General features: G+C 45.6%; 1 protein-coding gene across 1 annotated transcript in view; it reads right to left on the bottom strand.

The window, feature by feature from the left end:
• The window catches only part of CHD2 (chromodomain helicase DNA binding protein 2), a 434,678-nt gene that overhangs the window by 141,626 nt on the left and 272,543 nt on the right, over positions 1–20,509 (bottom strand). The window contains 3 exon segments of the mRNA XM_030189719.1: positions 4,532–4,722; positions 5,974–6,063; positions 13,732–13,948. Coding sequence (XP_030045579.1) covers positions 4,532–4,722; positions 5,974–6,063; positions 13,732–13,948 — 498 coding nt within the window.

Here is a 20,509-nt window from a genome sequence, read left to right as displayed (position 1 = left end):
CTATGGACCTTATACCATTTTTACAGTCCAAAGACTCTCACACTGTTGAATTATCTGTTGACCATGAGTCTCTCGAGGTTGCAGATTACAAACGTCGTTCATCTGATGTCACCCAGTTCCACATGTCCACTCACGTTGTCATCCCACTTTTGACCATCTCGTGGGTCATCATGCTCCTGTGTGCTGTAGTGTTTTGGAGAGACCTTCGTCATTTACGCTATCGCGTAAACACTTTGTCACCTACGGCAATGAGATTGCAAGACTTTATGTAGTTACCTCTAACCAGAGTTTTGCCAACAAGTTATTCCATTTTCACTTTTCTGTACTAATATGCTTTGCTTTGCATGATGTGATTTTCATGATCTATGTGATTATGGTTCATGATTTGTTTGATTAATTTTCATGTGTTAAGACTTTTAACTAACTGCACATGCGGGTTCTATTATGCAGTATTTTGCTGTATTAGCATTTGTGATTTCCTTGTGAACATTATTTTGCTTAATTGAACTGTTTGAAGAGTGTTAGTTTGCATTAGTTGAGATTTACTTGAAACTTTTTGTAGTTTGACCATGAAGTTTGTACCTGAATCCTGACTGAACTGTCTGGTTTATTTTTGTAGTTAGGTTGGAGAAGGCCTTTACTCCTTTGTAGTAATTTCCATCTCCAAGGGGGGGAATCTGTAGGAGTATTTGCTGTGATCTCACCCACCCTGTGTGCATATGAGAGCACCTTTACAGCCAAAATGGACGCTGCAACCTTTCACCTATATGTCTGACTACCAACTGTGCAGAAGTCAGAATTTCAGCTTGTAATAGATTTACTGAAGCCTGCACCACCTCCAAGGTCACTCTGTATCGGGGGAGAATGCATGTCCCTGAGGGAGAGAGAGTGAGAGAGAGCTTACGAGATAAGACGGACAAAGGAAGCTTCATACAGATGCTGGGAGTACATGGTGGGATTATTTCTGATTGGCTCCCAGAAAACTGATTGATCTGAGAAGCGGAACAGAAAGAGACTAGTTCCTGAGAGAAGAAGAAGAGAGAAGAACAGAAGAACAGAAGAGGAGAACACTTGCATTTCTGCAAGCCCTAATTACCTGAGAGACTTACTGATAATACCTGGCAAAGCTTTTCCCCAGATTACAGCTGTCTACAGGATCTATACTGAGTCTGTATCATCTGTGGCTGATCAAGACAAGTGCATCACCTGAGCTTGTGGGACCTCGCTGAGGCATTCGGCTGAGGCATCGGAAGGAATCTGATCTGGTAACCGGGACGGTGAGATCATAGTTTACTTCCTTCAGGCTGGGTTAGATAATTAGTCTGTGCTCGGACCCAACAGATGGTGACGTCAGGATTTATGATCTCTAGTTGCTGTTAGCCTAGTATAAGATTTGTGTGGTAATCATTAGGATCTTGGTATTGTGTTTATCTGTCATTACAGATTAGCCAATAGGATAATCATAGTTATTCTCTATATTTTGGTATCATTGTGCATGCAATCAGGAATTGCTGATGCTATAAGCTGATAAGAGTTTTCTATATTTTGTATATAACGCTGTATAAATAAACTAATATATTCCATTGGTCTGTCCGTTATTTTCCATGCAGCTAAGGTTGGGCAGAGGCCACGCCCCCTAGACATAAGCGAGTACATAGGTAGGAATTGGCCTCTTACAAATATATATATAACCACCTACACTGTCAGACATCAAGTGCACTGCCGCGCCTTGGAGAAGGGGCTGGAATGCAAGAAGAGCTAACCAGATCGTACTCAGTTCCAACACATTTATCGACGCACTCATCTCCAGAAGAGACCACATGCCTTGAGCTACTTGTCCCAAACATTGTGATCCCCAGCTGGCCACACTGGCATCCATTGTTACCACTTTCTACTGTGGAGAATCCAGACCTGTGCCCCCCCCCCCCCCCAAAAAGGTGGGCAGGCATCAGCTACCACCTCAGGCTGTGTCGCACCAGTCCCCGCAGCTGATCCTCCAGGGAATTTGACTGTGGAGACCAGCGGGACAGAAGTGCCAACTGCAATGGTCTCATGTGTGCTCTGGTCCACTAAAATACCTCCAACGAAGCAGCCAGAGAACCTAGGACCTGTAGGTACTCAGGGTCAAAGAGTACTCCAACAGAGACCGGACCCGAGATTGCAGCTTCCGAATCCTGGCCTCTGAGAGAAAGCTCTGCCCGCTTTGGTATGATATGAACACCCAAAGACTCCAAGGACGGATGGATTGACCACCCAGCAGTGACCCGGACACCCTCCTGGTACGACTTAATTCGGATGAGCCAGTCGTCCAGATACAGATGCACCAAAATCCCTTTCTTGCACAAGTCAGTTGCCACCACCACCACCACCATGACCTTGGAGAAAATACAGGGAGCTGTGGCCAACCCAAAATGGAGCACATAAAGCTGATAATGTCTCCCCAAAACTGCAAAGTGAAGGAAATGCTAATGCGCCTGGAGCACAAGAATATGAAGGTATGCCTCTGTCAGGTCCAAGAAGACATGAACTTCCTGGGCTGAACGGCCAGAATAGCCGAGTGCACCATTCCATGTGAAAAGAAAGCACCTGAAGAGTGCAATTGACTCCCTTGAGATCCGAATAGAGCGGTAGGAACCCTCCTTCTTTGGAACCATGAAGTACATGGAATAACGACTTCTGCCTTGTTCCAACTCCAGTACGGGAACCACAGTTCTTAAGGCCACCAGCCAACTAAGAGTCTGGTGAACCGTTTGTGCTTTCCAGGTGCTAGATGGGGAGACACCACAAAAGCATCCGCCAATGGACGGGCAAACTTCAGCACATAGCCGTCTTGAACACCTCGAGGACACCCTGATCCAAGGTAATCCGGTCCACTCTTCGTAAAAGTCTCACAGCCTCGCTCCTACAGGAACCAAGGACTGGACACACTGACAACTTCACTGGGCAGATTTTCCTGAAAAAGCCGTCGAGGGTCCGGAATCCTGACTGCCCCGGGCGACCCCCTCCCTGAAATGACTGCACCACGCTGAAAGAAACGACTAGACTGAGCCCTGCCTCCTCTTTCAGGCCTGTATAAACCAGAATAAAATCTTTAAAGTTGGCATAAATACTCCATTCTACATCAATTAACAATTCTCCTCCGTTCATCCGTTCAATTCTGGTGGCCGCATCTCAAGAAAGATATAATGGAATTGGAAAAGGTGCAGCGAAGGGCAACTAAAATGATAGCGGGGATGGGACGACTTCCTATGAAGAAAGACTGAGGCTAGGGCTTTCAGCTTGGAGAAGAGAAGGCTGAGGGGAGACATGATAGAGGTATATAAAATAATGAGTGGAGTGGAACAGGTGGATGTGAAGCGTCTGTTCATGCTTTCCAAAAATACTAGGACTAGGGGGCATGCGATGAAACTACAGTGTAGTAAATTTAAAACAAATCGGAGAAAATGTTTCTTCACCCATGCGTAATTAAACTCTGGAATTCGGTTGCCAGAGAATGTGGTGAAGGCGGTTAGCTTGGCACAGTTTAAAAGGGGGTTAGACGGTTTTCCTAAAGGACAAGTCCATAGGCCGCTACTGAATGGACTTGGGAAAAGTCCACAATTCCGGGAATAACATGTATAGAATGTTTGTGCGTTTGGGGAAGTTGCCAGGTGCCCTTGGCCTGGATTGGCCGCTGTCGTGGACAGGATGCTGGGCTCGATGGGACCTTTGGTCTTTTCCCAGTGTGGCATTACTTATGTACTTATGCTTGAGATACTGAATACAAAGCAAAATCAATTTAAAGTACAAATTAACATGAACATTATAATATTTTGCCTATGGAAGAAAAAGGTAAAAAAGAAACAGACCTCCCCCCCCACACTCCCACCATCCTCGTGACATGCATACATTTTCCAATTATGTATTAAAACTGGACATTAGAAAGAACAGACCACCCCCACTCCCACCATCTTTGTGACATGCATACATTTCCAATTATGTGTTAAAACTGGACATTAGCAGGCCAGCCTAATGGCTCAAGTACTGCACCCTACTATGTGGAAAGCCAGAGCTCCATTCCCAGGTCAGGTTTCTGTTCAATAGTGTATAGGCAGAATTCATAGACCTTGAGAAGTCCTCAGCTATCGCTCAACAGTGGCATCTACCAACAAGAGACTTAGGATACCAACCAACTCTAGAGGTGAACTACAATTTGTGACACTTGGTTAAGGACTGTAACTGTGACGGCTGTGCTGAATTGCAGAAGTATACAAACAGAGGGGAAAGCCCCAGGTAGTTATAAATTAAGACTCATGGTTCCACAGACCACTCGAGGTTGGTTCTAATTCTGCTGAATGCCTGAAAGCAGCACCTAAAAAATGCCAATCCTCTCCACCTCCCAATAAACACTAGCATTTGAGGGCAATTCACATGAAAATCATTCCATTGACACCTGTCTTACAATTTTACATTTGCTAATGGTTTAACCCAGTGTATGCTCTTTTATATTTATGTCCTATTTTTACACAGTTACATGGAGTAAAGCACTTACTTCTCTGGCATCAGAAAGTGCAGCAAAGACCACAGCTCTTTCAAAGAGTTCTGAAGAGGTGTCCCAGTGATTAGGAGTCTGTGGTTGGACTTGAAATCAATCAGAGTTTTATACAGCAAAGAGTCATCATTCTTCAATCGATGAGCCTCATCCACCCCAACAAAGGTCCAGTTAATACTGCCCAGCACAGTCTGAAAACAAGCAGAGGAATCACTATCTGGATATCCATGCTGAATTTCTTTTCTCATGTCCCGTTTTACTGCTAGTGAAAGAATATTGGGGGGGTCACAGAACCCAAAGGACTTCACTTATCGAAAGGACAAGGATGACACAACCAGCAGGGTACAAACTTCTCTATTCTACTTTATCAATGTGCCAAAACCTTGCTTTGAATGAGGGCAAGCAGTCTCTTATGTTCACTCAATTTTTGGCAACCAACACAGACTTCAGGTGCATTTCAGAATGAAAATGACTCTGCTGAGTGACATATCTGTTCACGTATACATCAATATGGACAGAGATACTGGAGTCTAGGGGCTCCACATGCATGTGGGGAGACAGAGTGGCCACAATACATATCTGCAAAGGAAACCACTGAGGAATGGAGAAGAGGTAAGACAAACCGAAAGGGAGGGAGAAATGCAAAGTTGTATTACACTTATATGCACTTTGCAATATGTTCCTTAGTGGCATGGACATTTATATTCGCCAAGCATTAGACTGAGATCAAACATTTACATAAGCAAATATCAATTTTCAGTTGACTCTGCTTCTAGCTGAGAATTCAACTTTAAACAGAATACATAAAGTATATGCACTACAGCATCTGAAAGCTCAGACACAAATGACCACAGTGCTGGTACAGTCCGATATCCACATCAGTATTTAAAAAAAACAAATCTATTTCATCACAGCTATAACTTTCATCCCTAAGAAACATTAAAGGGCTACATTTTTTTTCATTTCTATAACTGGGTTTGCAGATTCTCAAACACATTCTAAAAAACTCATGCCAGAGATCCCAGAAGGACATGACATGCAAGACTACTACTACTAATCATTTCTATAGCACACATTATATGCAGGTACTTTCTCTGTCCCTAGAGGGCTCACAATCTAAGTTTTTGTACCTGGGGCAATGAAGTGTTAAGTGACTTGCCAGAGTCACAGGGAGCTGCAGTGAGAATCGAACCCAGGTTACCAGGATCAAAGCCTGCTGCACTAACCATTAGTCTACTCCTCCACCTACAGACCTCCCTGAAAACTAAGGAATGAAAAACCTGTCATTTTCTGATCCGGATATCAAACTTTAGAAAGATTAATAATCAGAAAAGAACAACAATTACAAGGAAAATGCTTTCCTTCCAGAAAGGTGGGGGAGGGGGGGCTCAGAACATCTGTGAGGTATGCTAAGGGACTGTATGAGATACAGCACTACATACCTTATCCTTCAGTAGGATCTCATAAGTGGTTATCAGTACATTAAACTTCAACTTCTTGGTCTGCTGATGGATCCACTCATACTCCCGTATCTGTAACAAGAAAACAGTCTGGCTCTAGTATGATCCTTTATAAACCAGAAGGTCACTTAAAGAGGGGTTTTAAGATCACCCATTACAAATATCAGCTGAGACATTATATGACATCACTAGAACAAAAAAGGGTGCAGCCTGGAGTTAGTCAGTATAATTCTAACAAAGCCCATAAAAACAACAGGATCCCCCACAAACCTATTCAAGAAAACAACTCAAAGAGACAATAGCTTAAGAGTCCCAATAACGACAACAGGAGCTCTGTGAGAGCAAGGAGTTGTACCACATCATCAAAACCATAGAACAGTTGCCAGGGTACTCCCCTATTCCCAGTCTTCTGGGGCAGGAAGCTGGACTGGTCTAGTGAAACTCAAGGAAAGGAAATTAACAAGCTCTATATATCCAGGCAGGAAGAAGACAATGCCCCATGAACAACTGCCCTGCCAAAGGCACTGTCTCCTCTAGCCTAAAGAAACAGCATGAAATGTTTCACAAAGGAATGGAGACCAGGTTGCAACTCAGCAAAAAGGTCCTCTGGAGAAATGGCCGGAGCATCTGCCCAGGAAGTTGCTTGGGCTCTGGTTGAATGAGCTTGAAGGCTGCCAGGAACCACCATATTCACCAAAATGTATGCTACCTCTATGATCGTCTTAATTCAGCACGCAATCATAAGAACATAAGCACTGCCATACTGGGACAGACCAAAGGTCCATCAAGCCCAATATCTTGTTTCCAACAGTGTCCAATACAGGTGAAAAGTACCTGGGCAAGATCCCAAAACAGTACAATACACTTTATGCTGCTTATCCTAGAAATATGCAGTGGATTTTCCAAAGTCCATCTTAATAAAGGCTTATGGACATTTCATTTAAGAGATAACTATTTTTAAACCCTGCTAAGCATTTACCACATTCTCTGGCAACGAATTCCAGAGTATTTTCTCCGATTCGTTTAAATTTACTACTCAGTAGCTTCTTTGCATGCCCCCTAGTCCTAGTATTTTTGGAAAGAGTAAACAGGAGATTCACATCTACCTGTTCCACTCCACTCAATACTTTGTAAACCTCTATCATATCTCCCCTCAGTTGTCTTTTCTCCAAGCTGAAGAGCCCTAGCCGCTTTAGCCTTTCCTCATAGGGAAGTTGTCCAATCCCCTTTATAATTTTCGTAGCCCTTCTCTGTACCTTTTCTAATTCCATAATATTTTTTTTGAGATGTGATGACCAGAACTGCATACAGTATGAGGTGTGGCTGCACCATGAAGCGATACAAAGGCATTATAACATTCTCAGTTTTGTTTTCCATTCCTTTGCTAATAATTCCTAACATTCTACTTGCTTTCTTGGCCGTCACTGCACATTGAGCAGAGGGTTACAACGTATCAATGATATCTAGATCCTTTTCCTGGGTGGAGACTCATAATGTGTAACCTTGCATCACGTAGCTATAGCTTGGGTTCCTATTTCTCACATGCATCACTTTGCATTTGCTCACAGTAAAAGTTATCTGCTATTTGGATGCCTAGTCTCTCAGTTTCGAAAGATCCACTTGCAATTTTTCACAATCCTCTTGTGATTTAACAACTTTGAATAACTTTAAGCCATCAGCAAATTAAATTATCTCACTAGTTATTCACATCTCTAGATCATTTATAAATATGTTAAAAAGCAGAAGTCCCAGGAGGAAGATGTTCCAAGCCCAATGCTTGTGCCCTGTATACAGTCCTACCAGCTCTTCATTAGCGTGTAGTTGTGAAACTCTGAGCGCAAGTTGCTAGAATTGGCAGACTCTCTTGAACTGGAGCAGGCCAAGTCAGTTCACCAGTTGGCCGGGAAGCAGAAGGTGTGTCACAAGTTCTTGGCCACCTGTGGGACTCAGTGCACAAGTTGCTAGACTTGGCAGACTCTTTCCCACCGGAGCAGGCCATATCAGTTCACCAGTTGGCCAAACAGCAGAAGGCATGTCAGAAGTTCTTGGCCAGGGGCACCTACGACACCCTTGACGTGGCATCCAGGATCTCTGCCCAGAGTACAGTAATGCACAGACTCTCAGGGCTGTGTGTTTCTGACGTGAACAGCCAGCTCAGCAGATGTTGGCAGATGTCCCGTGCCAGCAGGATAACTTTTTTGGAGAGAAGGTTGAAGAGGTTACTGACCAAATCCCACCTTCTGCAACAGCCTCCTCATCCAAGAGTTCTTTTAGCAAGTCGAGAAGTGCCAGACGTAGGTATGCCACCTCTGCTCACCAGCCTGCCCAGGCTCAGCCCCAGTGCACTCATTCTCGTCAACAGAATGCACCTAAGGCCCCTGCTGCTCCTTAGTCAAAGGGTCGAGCTTTTGACTGGCTCCAGTAGAGCATAGCTGCTGTAAGTGTTTCCGTCCAGAATGACTTGCCAGTCGGGGGGAGGCTGAAGTTTTTTGATAAAAGGTGACCCCTGGTAACCTCCGACCGATAGGTTCTTTAAATAGCTTGTCTCGGATACGCCCTTGTCTTCGAAAACCTCCATATTGCCCGCTGAGAGCTAATTACTTCAGCTCTCAGCACGAGCAGGTACTTGCAGAGGAACTCTCCACCCTTCTAAAGGCCCATGGGTTGAACCTGTTCCACCAGGGGTAGAAGGGCAGAGATTATATTCCAGATACTTCCTCATGCAAAAGAAGACAGAAGGGATGCGTCCCATCCTAAACCTAAGAGCCCTAACAAATTCCTGGTCAAAGAAAAGTTCAGGATGGTTTTCCTGGGCACCCTTCTACTCATAATTCAAGAAAATGATTGGTTATGCTCTCTGGACTTAAAAGGATGCATATACTCACATCCTGATACTTCCCGCCCACCGGAAGTATCTCCAATTTCGGTTGGGAACATATTACTACCATTACCGCATGTTGCCTTTTGGCCTCACGTCAATTCCCAGGGTATTTATCAAATGTCCAACGGTAGTTGCAGCATTTCTAAATGGACTGGGAATCCATGTATTCCCTTACCTGGACGATTGGCTAGTGAACAGCATGTTGAAAGACCGCACCTTGAGCATTGTGTTCAATTCTGGTAGCCACATCTCAAGAAATATATAGTAGAATTGGAAAAGGTGCAGCGAAGGGCGACTAAAATGATAGCGGGGATGGGACGACTTCCCTATGAAGTAAGACTAAGGAGGCTAGGGCTTTTCAGCTTGGAGAAGAGGCGGCTGAGGGGAGACATGATAGAGGTATATAAAATAATGAGTGGAGTGGAACAGGTGGATGTGACGCATCTGTTCACGCTTTCCAAAAATACTAGGACTAGGGGGCATGCGATGAAACTACAGTGTAGTAAATTTAAAACAAATCAGAGAAAATGTTTCTTCACCCAACGCATAATTAAGCTCTGGAATTCGTTGCCGGAGAACGTGGTGAAAGCGGTTAGCTTGGCAGAATTTAAAAGGGGTTAGACGGTTTCCTAAAGGACAAGTCCAAAAACCACTACTAAATGGACTTGGGAAAAATCCACAATTCCAGGAATAACATGTATAGAATGTTTGTACGTTTGGGAAGCTTGCCAGGTGCCCTTGGCCTGGATTGGCCGCTGTCGTGGACAGGATGCTGGGCTCGATGGACCCTTGGTCTTTTCCCAGTGTGGCATTACTTATGTACTTATGCTCAGGAGTCCATGAAGAACTATACAGGTGCTAGAGTTACTAGGGTTTGTCATAAACTACACCAAGTCCTATCCTCACCCTGTTCAACAATTAAAATTCATTGGAGCCATGCTCGATACACAAGTTTCAAGCTTTTCTCCCAGGACCAAGAGCAGACTCTAGTCACTCTGGCTTCCCAGGTTCGAACTTCACAGGTCACAGCTCGGCAGATGGTGAGGTTGTTGGGCCATATAACTTACACAATTTATGTGACACCCATGACATGCCTGCACGTGAGATTCTCACAATGGACCCCAGCCTCCCAGTGGTGTCTGGCTATGGGAAATCTAGCAGATGTCATCTGAGTGTCTCCAGAACTTTTTTAGTCTCTGCTCTGGTGGACCATTCAATCTGTTTTGACTCTGGGACTTCCATTCCAAATTCCTTAGTCTCAAAAGGTACTGACAATGGATACATGTCTCCTCAGTTGGGGAACTCATGTAGATGGGCTTCACACTCAGGGAGCCTGGTCCCTTCAGGAAATAGGTCTTCAGATCAACCTTCTGGAGCTCCGAGCGATCTGGAAAGCTCTAAAGGCCTTCAGAGATCGGCTGTCCAACTAAATTGCACTAATTCAAACAGACAATACCAACAAGCAGGAAGGCACTGGATCATGCCCTCTGTGTCAGGCCGCCGTTCGGATGTGGTGTTGGGCTCGCCAGCACGGCATGTTCCTTTGGGCCACTTATCTGATGGGCAAAAGCAACAGTCTGGCCAACAGACTGAGCAGGGTTATGCAACCACACGAGTGGTTCCTCAACATGGGCATTGGCCACAAGACCTTCCAAGCGTGGGGCACCCTCTCAGTGGACCCCTCTGCTCTGCCACTCACCTGAACCACAAAGTCATAAGTACATAAGTAATGCCATACTGGGAAAAGACCAAGGGTCCATCGAGCCCAGCATCCTGTCCACGACAGCGGCCAATCTAGGCCAAGGGCACCTGGCAAGCTTCCAAACGTACAAACATTCTATACATGTTATTCCTGGAATTTTGGAGTTTTCCAAGTCCGTTTAGTAGCGGTTTATGGACTTGTCCTTTAGGAAACCGTCCAACCCCTTTTTAAACTCTGCTAAGCTAACCGCCTTCACCACTTTCTCCGGCAACGAATTCCAGAGTTTAATTACACGTTGGGTGAAGAAAAAGTTTCTCCGATTTGTTTTAAATTTACTACACTGTAGTTTCATCGCATGCCCCTAGTCCTAGTATTTTTGGAAAGCGTGAACAGACGCTTCACATCCACCTGTTCCACTCCACTCATTATTTTATATACCTCTATCATGTCTCCCCTTAGCCGTCTCTTCTCCAAGCTGTATAGGCCTAGCCTCCTTAGTCTTTCTTCATAGGGAAGTCGTCCCATCCCCGCTATCATTTTAGTCGCCCTTCGCTGCACCTTTTCCAATTCTACTATATCTTTCTTGAGATGCGGCGACCAGAATTGAACACAATACTCAAGGTGCGGTCGCACCATGGAACGATACAACGGCATTATAACATCCTCACACCTGTTTTCCATACCTTTCCTGATAATACCCAGCATTCTATTCGCTTTCTTAGCCGCAGCAGCACACTGAGCAGAAGGTTTCAGTGTGTTATCGACGACGACACCCAGATCCCTTTCTTGGTCCGTAACTCCTAACGTGGAACCTTGCATGACGTAGCTATAATTTGGGTTCTTTTTTCCCACATGCATCACCTTGCACTTGCTCACATTAAACATCATCTGCCATTTAGCCGCCCAGTCTCCCAGTCTCGTAAGGTCCTCTTGTAATTTTTCACAATCCTGTCGCGATTTAACGACTTTGAATAATTTTGTATCATCAGCAAATTTAATTACCTCGCTAGTTACTCCCATCTCTAAATCATTTATAAATATATTAAAAAGCAGCGGTCCTAGCACGGACCCCTGAGGAACCCCACTAACTACCCTTCTCCATTGTGAATACTGCCCATTTAACCCCCACTCTCTGTTTCCTATCCTTCAACCAGTTTTTAATCCACAATAGGACATTTCCTCCTATCCCATGACCCTCCAATTTCCTCTGTAGCCTTTCATGAGGTACCTTGTCAAACGCCTTTTGAAAATCCAGATACACAATATCAACCGACTCCCTTTGTCCACATGTTTGTTCACTCCTTCAAAGAATTGAAGTAAATTGGTTAGGCAAGATTTCCCCACACAAAAGCCATGCTGACTTGGTCTCAGTAATCCATGTCCTCGGATGTGCTCTGTAATTTTGTTTTTGATAATAGCCTCTACCATTTTCCCCGGCACCGACGTCAGACTCACCGGTCTATAATTTCCCGGATAAAGTCCCTCAGTTCTGTTCCAGACTTCAGGCCCATAATAGACTAGAGTCAGACGCCTTCCTCTGGCATTGGGGGACAGGTCTTCTTTATGTATAGCCTCCTATTCCTTCTGTGGGGAAGACTTTGCTAAAACTCAAGCAAGACCACAGGATCATGATCTTGATTGTGCCTTACTGGCCACGGCAGATCTGGTTCCCTCTTCTTCTGGAGTTATCCTCCGAACTGTGGAGATTGGAGTGTTTTCCGAACCTCATCATGCAGAACGAGGGATCTCTTCTACATCCCAACATTCAGTCTCTGACCCTCTCAGCCTGGATGTTGAGAGTCTAGAATTTGCTTCTTTAGGCCTGTCAGAGGGTGTCTCCCGGGTCTTGCTGGCTTCCAGGAAAGATTTCACTAAGAGGTGTTATTCTTTCGAATGGAGGAGGTTTGTCATCTGGTGTGAGGGCAAGGCCCTAGATCCTATTTCCTGCCCTATATATACCCTGCTTGAATACCTTCTACACCTCTCTGTGCTGTTCTCAAGACCAACTCTGTAAGGGTTCACCTCAGTGCAATTAGTGCTTATCATCACTGTGTAGAGGGTAAGCCCATTTATGGACAACCTCTAGTTGGTTCACTTCATGAGAGGTTTGCTTTTCTCAAAGCCCCCTGTCAAACCTCTGCCTGTGTCATAGGACCTCAACATTGTTCTCAGCCAGTTGATAAAAGCTCCTTTCGAGTCACTGAATTCCTGCCATCTGAAGTACTTGACCTGGAAGGTAATTTTTTTTATTGGCTGCTACTTCAGCTCATAGGGTCAGTGAGCTGCAGGTTCTAGTAGTGGATGCACCTTATACTATTATACTTGTCTATTAGATTGTAAGCTCTTTGAGCAGGGACTGTCTCTTTTTGTTAAATTGTACAGCGCTGCGTAACCCTAGTAGCGCTGTAGAAATGTTAAGTAGTAGTAGTAGTATACTAAGTTTCATCATAACAGAAGAGTCCTCCGCCGCACCCTAAGTTCCTTCCAAAGGTTGTGTCAGAGTTCCATCTAAACCAGTCGATTGTCTTGCCAACATTCTTTCCCTGACCTCATACCGATCCTGGCGAGAGCACCTTGCACACTTTGGACTGCGAGCATTGGCCTATTATGTGGAGTAGACAAGGCCCCACTGACAGTCCACCCAACGTTTTGTTTCTTTTGATCCCAAAAGGATGGGAGTCGCCATCGGGAAATGCATATTCTCTAATTAGATGGCAGATTGTATTTCTTTCACTTATGCCCAGGCTGGGCTGACACTGGAGGGTCATGTCAAGGTATTCTGCGAGGACAGGCCTTATATTCTCACAAATCCTCCCACTTCCCCTTGGAGTTGTCTCCTATTATTTTACTTTACTTTTTATGCTTTAGTAATTAACTGCGGTAACCATACCCTCACAGTAGGTGGGAAGGCACCCACACATGCATGGTGGAGCATGTCATGAGCTCCACAAAGCTTATCATAAGCTCTGGACTGGGCAATGAAGTGCCGCGTTACCCACTTGTGAGACTGTAAGGCCTGCTGTCCTTGAATACCTGTTACAGGTAAGTAGCTTCACTTAATGGCATGAAAGCATTGAGTTAAGTCAGTCATTTGCTGCCTGAAAAAGAAAAAGATATCTACAGCTCAGTTCAGCAGGTATCATTTGCATTCACATACCGTATTTCTGCTCACGAGGTCACCTATATAAACTACCACATTTAGATCTGGTGCCCATATCTCGAACTCCCGCTGCCAGGATGTCAAGGTGGACAATGGCACAACCAAAATGAAGGGACCATACAGTTGATGCTGGTGGAACAGATAGGAGAGGAAGGAGATTGTTTGGATGGTTTTTCCCAACCCCATTTCATCAGCAAGGATCACACTGTTATTCCTGTAGATGGAGAATCAAGAAACCACAGCTAAATTCTGCAATATGTCTGCACTGTCCGAGTCAGTATAAACAAACTTGAATCAGCTGTATTTCTGGAAAGCAAATGTATTTCCCAACTGAATACTACAATTTAAAATAATGTATCTAACCTTGCTGATATGTCTAGAATTTTGATGTTTTTGAAGAAACTTTACACAAACTCATTTTGAAAGAGCCAGTTTCAAAAAGAAAGAATACAGTTAAGTAACCTCACAAATCTCCAAGGAGGATCATTCTGTTGTATGTAGTCAAGGAAAACAGTGCTTCACCTGACCTGAAATTTAACACTTTCTCTATGTAAGGCCATCCTGCCAAGTTTAATAAGACTATCATTAACATTATGTACACAAGGAGGGAGGATAATCCCTGATGTAGAATGTACTCAATTAGAATATCTTCTTTTTTCTAAAAATGCTGAAAGATAAGTTTAATGGGCTGTGTTGCTAGTCTGAGCACCCCCCCTCCACCCCCCAAAAAAATATATATCTTCTCCACAACATAATATCTCAAACTGAAAAGAAACAGACAAATATTAAATACAGATATGGAGGGAAAAAAGACCTCAAAAACAAACAGTACTTGAAAGCACTAGCAAAAAATGCTTTGGCTAGAACTGAACTATCAATTACAGGTCATAAGCCTTCGTTCAAAAATAAATTTCTATTATATTGAATAATCATCAGTAATCAAGCAAATGCTTTAGTACAAAATTCAAAACAAAAAATTTAACTTGTTCAATGAATGAAATGTCTTCAAAGTGAAACCACTTTTGATATTATCAAGTCCACTTACCAAGTCCAATACCGACAATGTTTCACATACCCTGCCATCAGGGACACGTGGAGGCATATTTTCAAAGCACTTAGATTTACAAAGTTAGATAGTAACCTATGGAATTTTGTAAGTCTATGTGCTTTGAAAATGAGCCCCATAAAGTAATTTCTATAATATAATGTAAATCAGACTAGATTCAACTAACCTGTAAAAAAAAAAAATTCATAATTTAAAAGCATCTTTTCATTTTAATTATTAAAACAGACAATTCTTCACCAGTGAAATGCATGCTACCGCTGAAAGTGATTTAACTCTTCTGGATCACACCTCATTACATAACACAGAAACTCTTCCCTTGCTGTAACTGTGCCAATCAGAAGGAAGAATTGTCAAATCCAAAACTCCCACTTCAAAAAAAAAAAAAAAAAAGCATAGAAAATCTTAACTTGTTAATCCAAAACGGTTCCCCATTATATGGAGACATTAAGACCAAAAGGCTCAACACTAATTTAAAAATCCAACAATGCTGTTCTCTTTTAAAAAGTTCTTTTGTCTGATCCCATCTTGTGCAGTTCAATTTCATGTCTATGCATAATCACTGTAGTGACTGAAAACTGTGATTTTGCACCTTTCCATGTGTCACAAATTGAGTATCCATCTTCTAAGATGCTTTTATGTTTACACATCCTAGTTTGAAACATCCTTGAACTCAAGTTGTCTGTTTTTGTAAGTAAAAGATAACTTTAAAATAATTTTAAAAAGTACTAAAAAAGTTCAATGAAATCAATCTGATTAAATTATGTTATCGAAATCACCCTATGGCACCCATATTCGAAGCAGATGACCATCTCAAAATGGCCCAAAACACAATGATAATAGAACGGAAAAGAACGCCCAAGGCAACAAAAGACATTTTTATCTAGACCTGTTTCACTCAAATCCAAAGTACAAAAAGGTGTCCTAATTGAGCAGCTGACCTCTGCAGGGATGAAGGTATGACCCCTCCCTTAATCTCCCAGTGGTTACTAACCCCTCTCCACCATCCCTAAAAGTGAAAAGTGACAATGGATGCCAGGCTCTTTGAAAGCTTCAGGTATTATGGCCATTCCTAATACAGCAACAAGCAAGTGTAAGGCGTAGCCTAGTTGTCAGTGCAGTGGACCTTGAACAACAGGACCCAGGTGTAACTCCCACTTTTAACTCTTATTTCTGTACAAATCTGTGAGCCCACCTGGAACACAGAAATACCTACTATGGTGAAATTAGGCCTTACCTGCTAATGTTCTTTCCTCTAGATCCTCCAGACCGTTCAAGACGCTTGGGTTATGCACTCCTACCAGCAGAGGGAGACTGAGAACACTAAAACTTTTTATACAAGTAGCCTGTGCAGACCTTCTACTAACCAGTAAAACAGTAACAAAGCAGAGGAACAAAACACCTCCACCTAAACAAAACCACTGAATCCACACTCAGATCTCCTCCCCTTAAGAAGGGGGAATTCAACTGCAGATGGCCACAAATGGTACCACAAACTGCCCTTAGTAAAACTCCAGGACCCAAATCACAGGAGCTACTAGAAATATCAGCAACTGAAGTCTAAAGAAAATACACTGGGTGGGCTCTTGAACGGTCTGGAGGATCTAGAGGAAAGAAAATTAGCAGGCAAGGTCTAATTTCACCTTCCTCAGCAATCCTCCAGACCGTTCAAGACGCTTGGGCCGTACCAAAGCAGTAAACACATCTAAGGGTGGGACCTGCGAAGCCCCAGAGGACAGGACTGCAGCTCCCAAAACTGGCATCCTCCCTTGCCTGTACATCCACTCTGTAATGTTTGAGAAAAGAATGCAGGGAGGACCACACTGCCGCTCTACAAATGTACACCGGTGGAACAAAACTACTCTCTGCCCAAGAAGCCACCATCCCCCTAGTGGAATGTGCCTTGAGCCCCACCGGCCCCATACGGCCATGCAATATGTAAGCCGAAGAGATTGCATCCTTCAACCACCGAGCTATAGATGCCTTAGAAGCAGCCGCTCCCTTCTTAGGCCCCCCATGAAGGACAACCTGTCCAAACACCTGAATTCCTCCGACTGCGCAAGTAAACCTTCAACACTCTGCGCACATCCAATTTCGCCAAACGACGCTGAGAAGCATCCCCCGTCTGGTCCCCCAAGACCAGCAACGAAAATCACCTGATTGACATGAGAGGAGGATACCACCTCAGGCAAAAACGAAGGGACTGGACGCAGCAAAACCTTTTCCTTAGAAAACCACAGAAACGGAGGCCTACATGAAAGAGCCTGAAGTTCCGAAATCCTGCGAGCCGACGATATAGCTACCAAAAAGACCATCTTCATAGTAAGGTCTTTTATCGAACAAGACTCCAAAGGCTCAAAAGGAGAACCCGCCAAAGAGTCAAGAACGATATTAAGATCCCACTGAGGAACTACCGGCCACTGAGGAGGACGAAGCAACTTCACCCCCCTCAAAAAACGGACCACATCTGGGGAAGACGCAACCGAGCTGCCCTGCACCTTACCCCGAAAACACGCCAAAGCAGCCAGCTGCACCTTCAAAGATGACAATGAAAGGCCCTTCTCAAACCCATCCTGCAAGAAATCTAAAATGCACGACACAGAAGCTGTCGAAGGGACACACGCCCGGTCCCCACACCAATCTTCAAATATGCAGCACACACGCACGTAGGCCAAAGACGTCGAACGTTTCAGAGACTGCAGCATCATCTGAATCACCTGAGAAAACCGTTTCCTTCTCAACCGTTCCTTCTCAAGGGCCACACCGTAAGAGAGAACCGAGCCGGATCCAGCATGACAATTGGACCCTGACACAACAGCACCGAGCCCCCCAGCCGCAGAGGCTCACCTTCTAACAGGCGCATCAGATCCCAAACCACGGCCGACTTCGGAGCCACCACAACACCGGACCCGCATGACATTCTACCCTCTGTAGGACTCGACCTATCAAGGGCCAGGGGGGAAATACGTACAGCAACACCTGCTGAGGCCATGGAAGGACCAACGCATCGATCCCTTCCACTCGCGGATCCCGACGCCAACTGAAATACCGAGGAACCTGAGCATTCTGTGCCGACGCCATGAGATCCACTACTGGCATTCCCCACTTTAGAACTATCTGGTCGAACACCCGACTGGTGCAGAGACCATTCTCCGGGGTCCAACATGCATCTGCTTAGAAAATCCGCGTTCACGTTGTCCACCTCGGCCACGTGCGCCGTCGAAATCTGCACTAGATGCCTTTCCGCCCAACTCATGAGCAGAGCCGTCTCGATTGCCAACCGCGGACTCTTTGTACCACCCTGCCAGTTGACATACGCTACCGCTGTCGCGTTGTCTGACATGACTCTTACCGCCTTTCCGACCACACTTGAGCGAAACGCCAACAGAGCTAGCCAAATCGCCCTTGTCTCCAACCGGTTGATAGACCACTGAGCTTCCTCCGTCGACCACCACCCCTGCGTGGACAGACTGAGACACTGAGCTCCCCCGCCCAGCAGACTGGCATCCGTTACCAGAATCACCCCCTGAGGAGGTTCCAATGGCATGCCCTTTTTCAGATGGGCCGAGCACAGCCACCACTGGAGACTGCGCCGAGGAGCCCCCCCTCAATGGCAACTGCAACTCCAAACTGTGTATCTGGGGAGACCACCGGGACAACAGAGCCGACTGAAGCTGACGCATATACGCCTTGGCCCATGGTACTACCTCTATTGTCGCTGCCATGAGGCCCAGAACCCAAAGGTACATTCGAACCGTCGGACTCTGAACGGTCATTAACAGCCGGACCTGCTGCTGAAGAGAGGCGATCCGAGAATCCGGCAGAAAAACACGACCCACTGCCGTGTCGAACCGCACTCCCAAGTACTCCAGACTCTGCGATGGGATCAACTGACTTGACTACATTCACTACCCATCCGAGCGATTCCAGAAACACGACCACCTGAGACGTCGCCGCAACACTGTGAGCCCGAGACTTCGCCCGAATCAACCAGTCGTCCAGATACGGATGCACCAGAATTCCCTGCCTCCGCAAAGCCGCTGCTACCACCACCATTATCTTGGAGAAGGTGCATGGAGCCGTTGCCAGACCAAAAGGCAGAGCACAGAACTGAAAGTGCCTCCCTAAAACAGCAAAACGAAGGAAACGCTGATGGGCCTCTCGAATCGGCACGTGCAGATACGCTTCCGTGAGATCCAGTCACGTGAGAAATTCTCCCTGACGAACAGCCACTATGACGAGTGTAGAGTCTCCATGCGGAAGGATGGCACCTTGAGCACCCCATTGACCCTCTTGAGATCTAAAATGGGTCGAAACTGGTCCTCCTTCTTCGGCACCACAAAGTAATGGAACAACAACCCCATTCCCTGCTCATGCCGAGGAACGGGTACCACAGCTTCCAACTGGATTAAGCGACCCAGAGTCTCTTGAATAGCCTTTAACTTGACTCGAGAGTGACAAGGAGAGGGAAGAAACAGATCCAGCAGCGGGTGCTCAAACTCGAGCGCATAACCATCGCGAACGACCTCCAGCACCCACTGATCTGAAGTAATTTGGGTCCATCCCTGATAAAACAGACGAAGTCGCGCCCTGACCTCCACCAGAGGCTGGACCCTCACACCTTCATAAGGAGGTCTTATTACCATTTCCGGCACCTCCGGAGGAGTCCCGACCTCCTCGACGACCCCCTTGAAAGGACTGCGTCCGCTGGAAAAACCGGCTTTTAGAAGGAAATACAAATCTGCCCGGCCTGTACCACCTCACGTCCTTAAACCGACCTCTAGCCGACCCCCCTCGACTAGCCGACTTAGGCCGTAGCTCCGGCAACCGTGAGACCTTGGTATCCCCAAGACCACTCATCAGTTTATCCAAGTCCTCTCCAAACAACATAGAACCTTTGAAAGGTAGAGAACACAACTTTGCTTTAGAGGCCGCATCTGCCACCCAGCCCCCTAAGCCAAAGAGCCCTGTGAGCCGTCACCGCCAGAGCCATATTCTTAGCCGAAGCTCTTAGCAAATCATAAAGGGTGTCCGCCAAAAACGAAGATCCCATCTCCAATTTGGCCAGCTCCTGAACCAAACCAGTCCTATCTAACGTAGGCTCATCCAAGAACTTCTCCGCCCAACGGAAACAAGCTCTGGCTACCAAGCCCCCACACACAGAGGCTTGCAAGGCCAAAGCCGACAAATCAAAGCTGCGCTTCAGAAAGGACTCTAGCTTCCTATCCTAAGGATCCCGTAAGGCTATACCGCCATCCACCGGAATGGCCGTAGCCTTAGTAACCGCCGTAACCACCGCATCCACAGTAGGTGGTTTCAGCAGGGCCAAATCTTCCGGAGGCACAGGATACAGCTGCGCCCTAGCCCTAGACGCCTTACAAGTAGCCTCCGGCACAGACCATTCCAGAAAAACCATGTCTCTAATGTCTGAATTCATGGGAAAGGAACGGGAGGCTCTCCGAATCCCCTTAACCAAGGGATCTACCTGGGGTCCCTCCGCAGAGGGAGTGGCCGCCGGAGCAAACTTCAAAGTAGAGATCACCTGGCCAATGGCTACGGTCATTCTGGTGGATGGCGGTAAGACCTGGGGAAGATTCTTCAGTGGTTCGCATTTTTCATAAGGAGGGTCCTGATCCTCAGACTCATCTAAGAGATCCTCCTCTCTTGGGTCACTCCAAACCTCCGACCCAGGCAGATAAAGTATCTCCATAG

Source organism: Microcaecilia unicolor, chromosome 1 (genome assembly GCF_901765095.1).
Source record: "Microcaecilia unicolor chromosome 1, aMicUni1.1, whole genome shotgun sequence".
NCBI lineage: Eukaryota > Metazoa > Chordata > Amphibia > Gymnophiona > Siphonopidae > Microcaecilia > Microcaecilia unicolor.
This window is presented reverse-complemented; position numbering and strand designations above follow the sequence as displayed.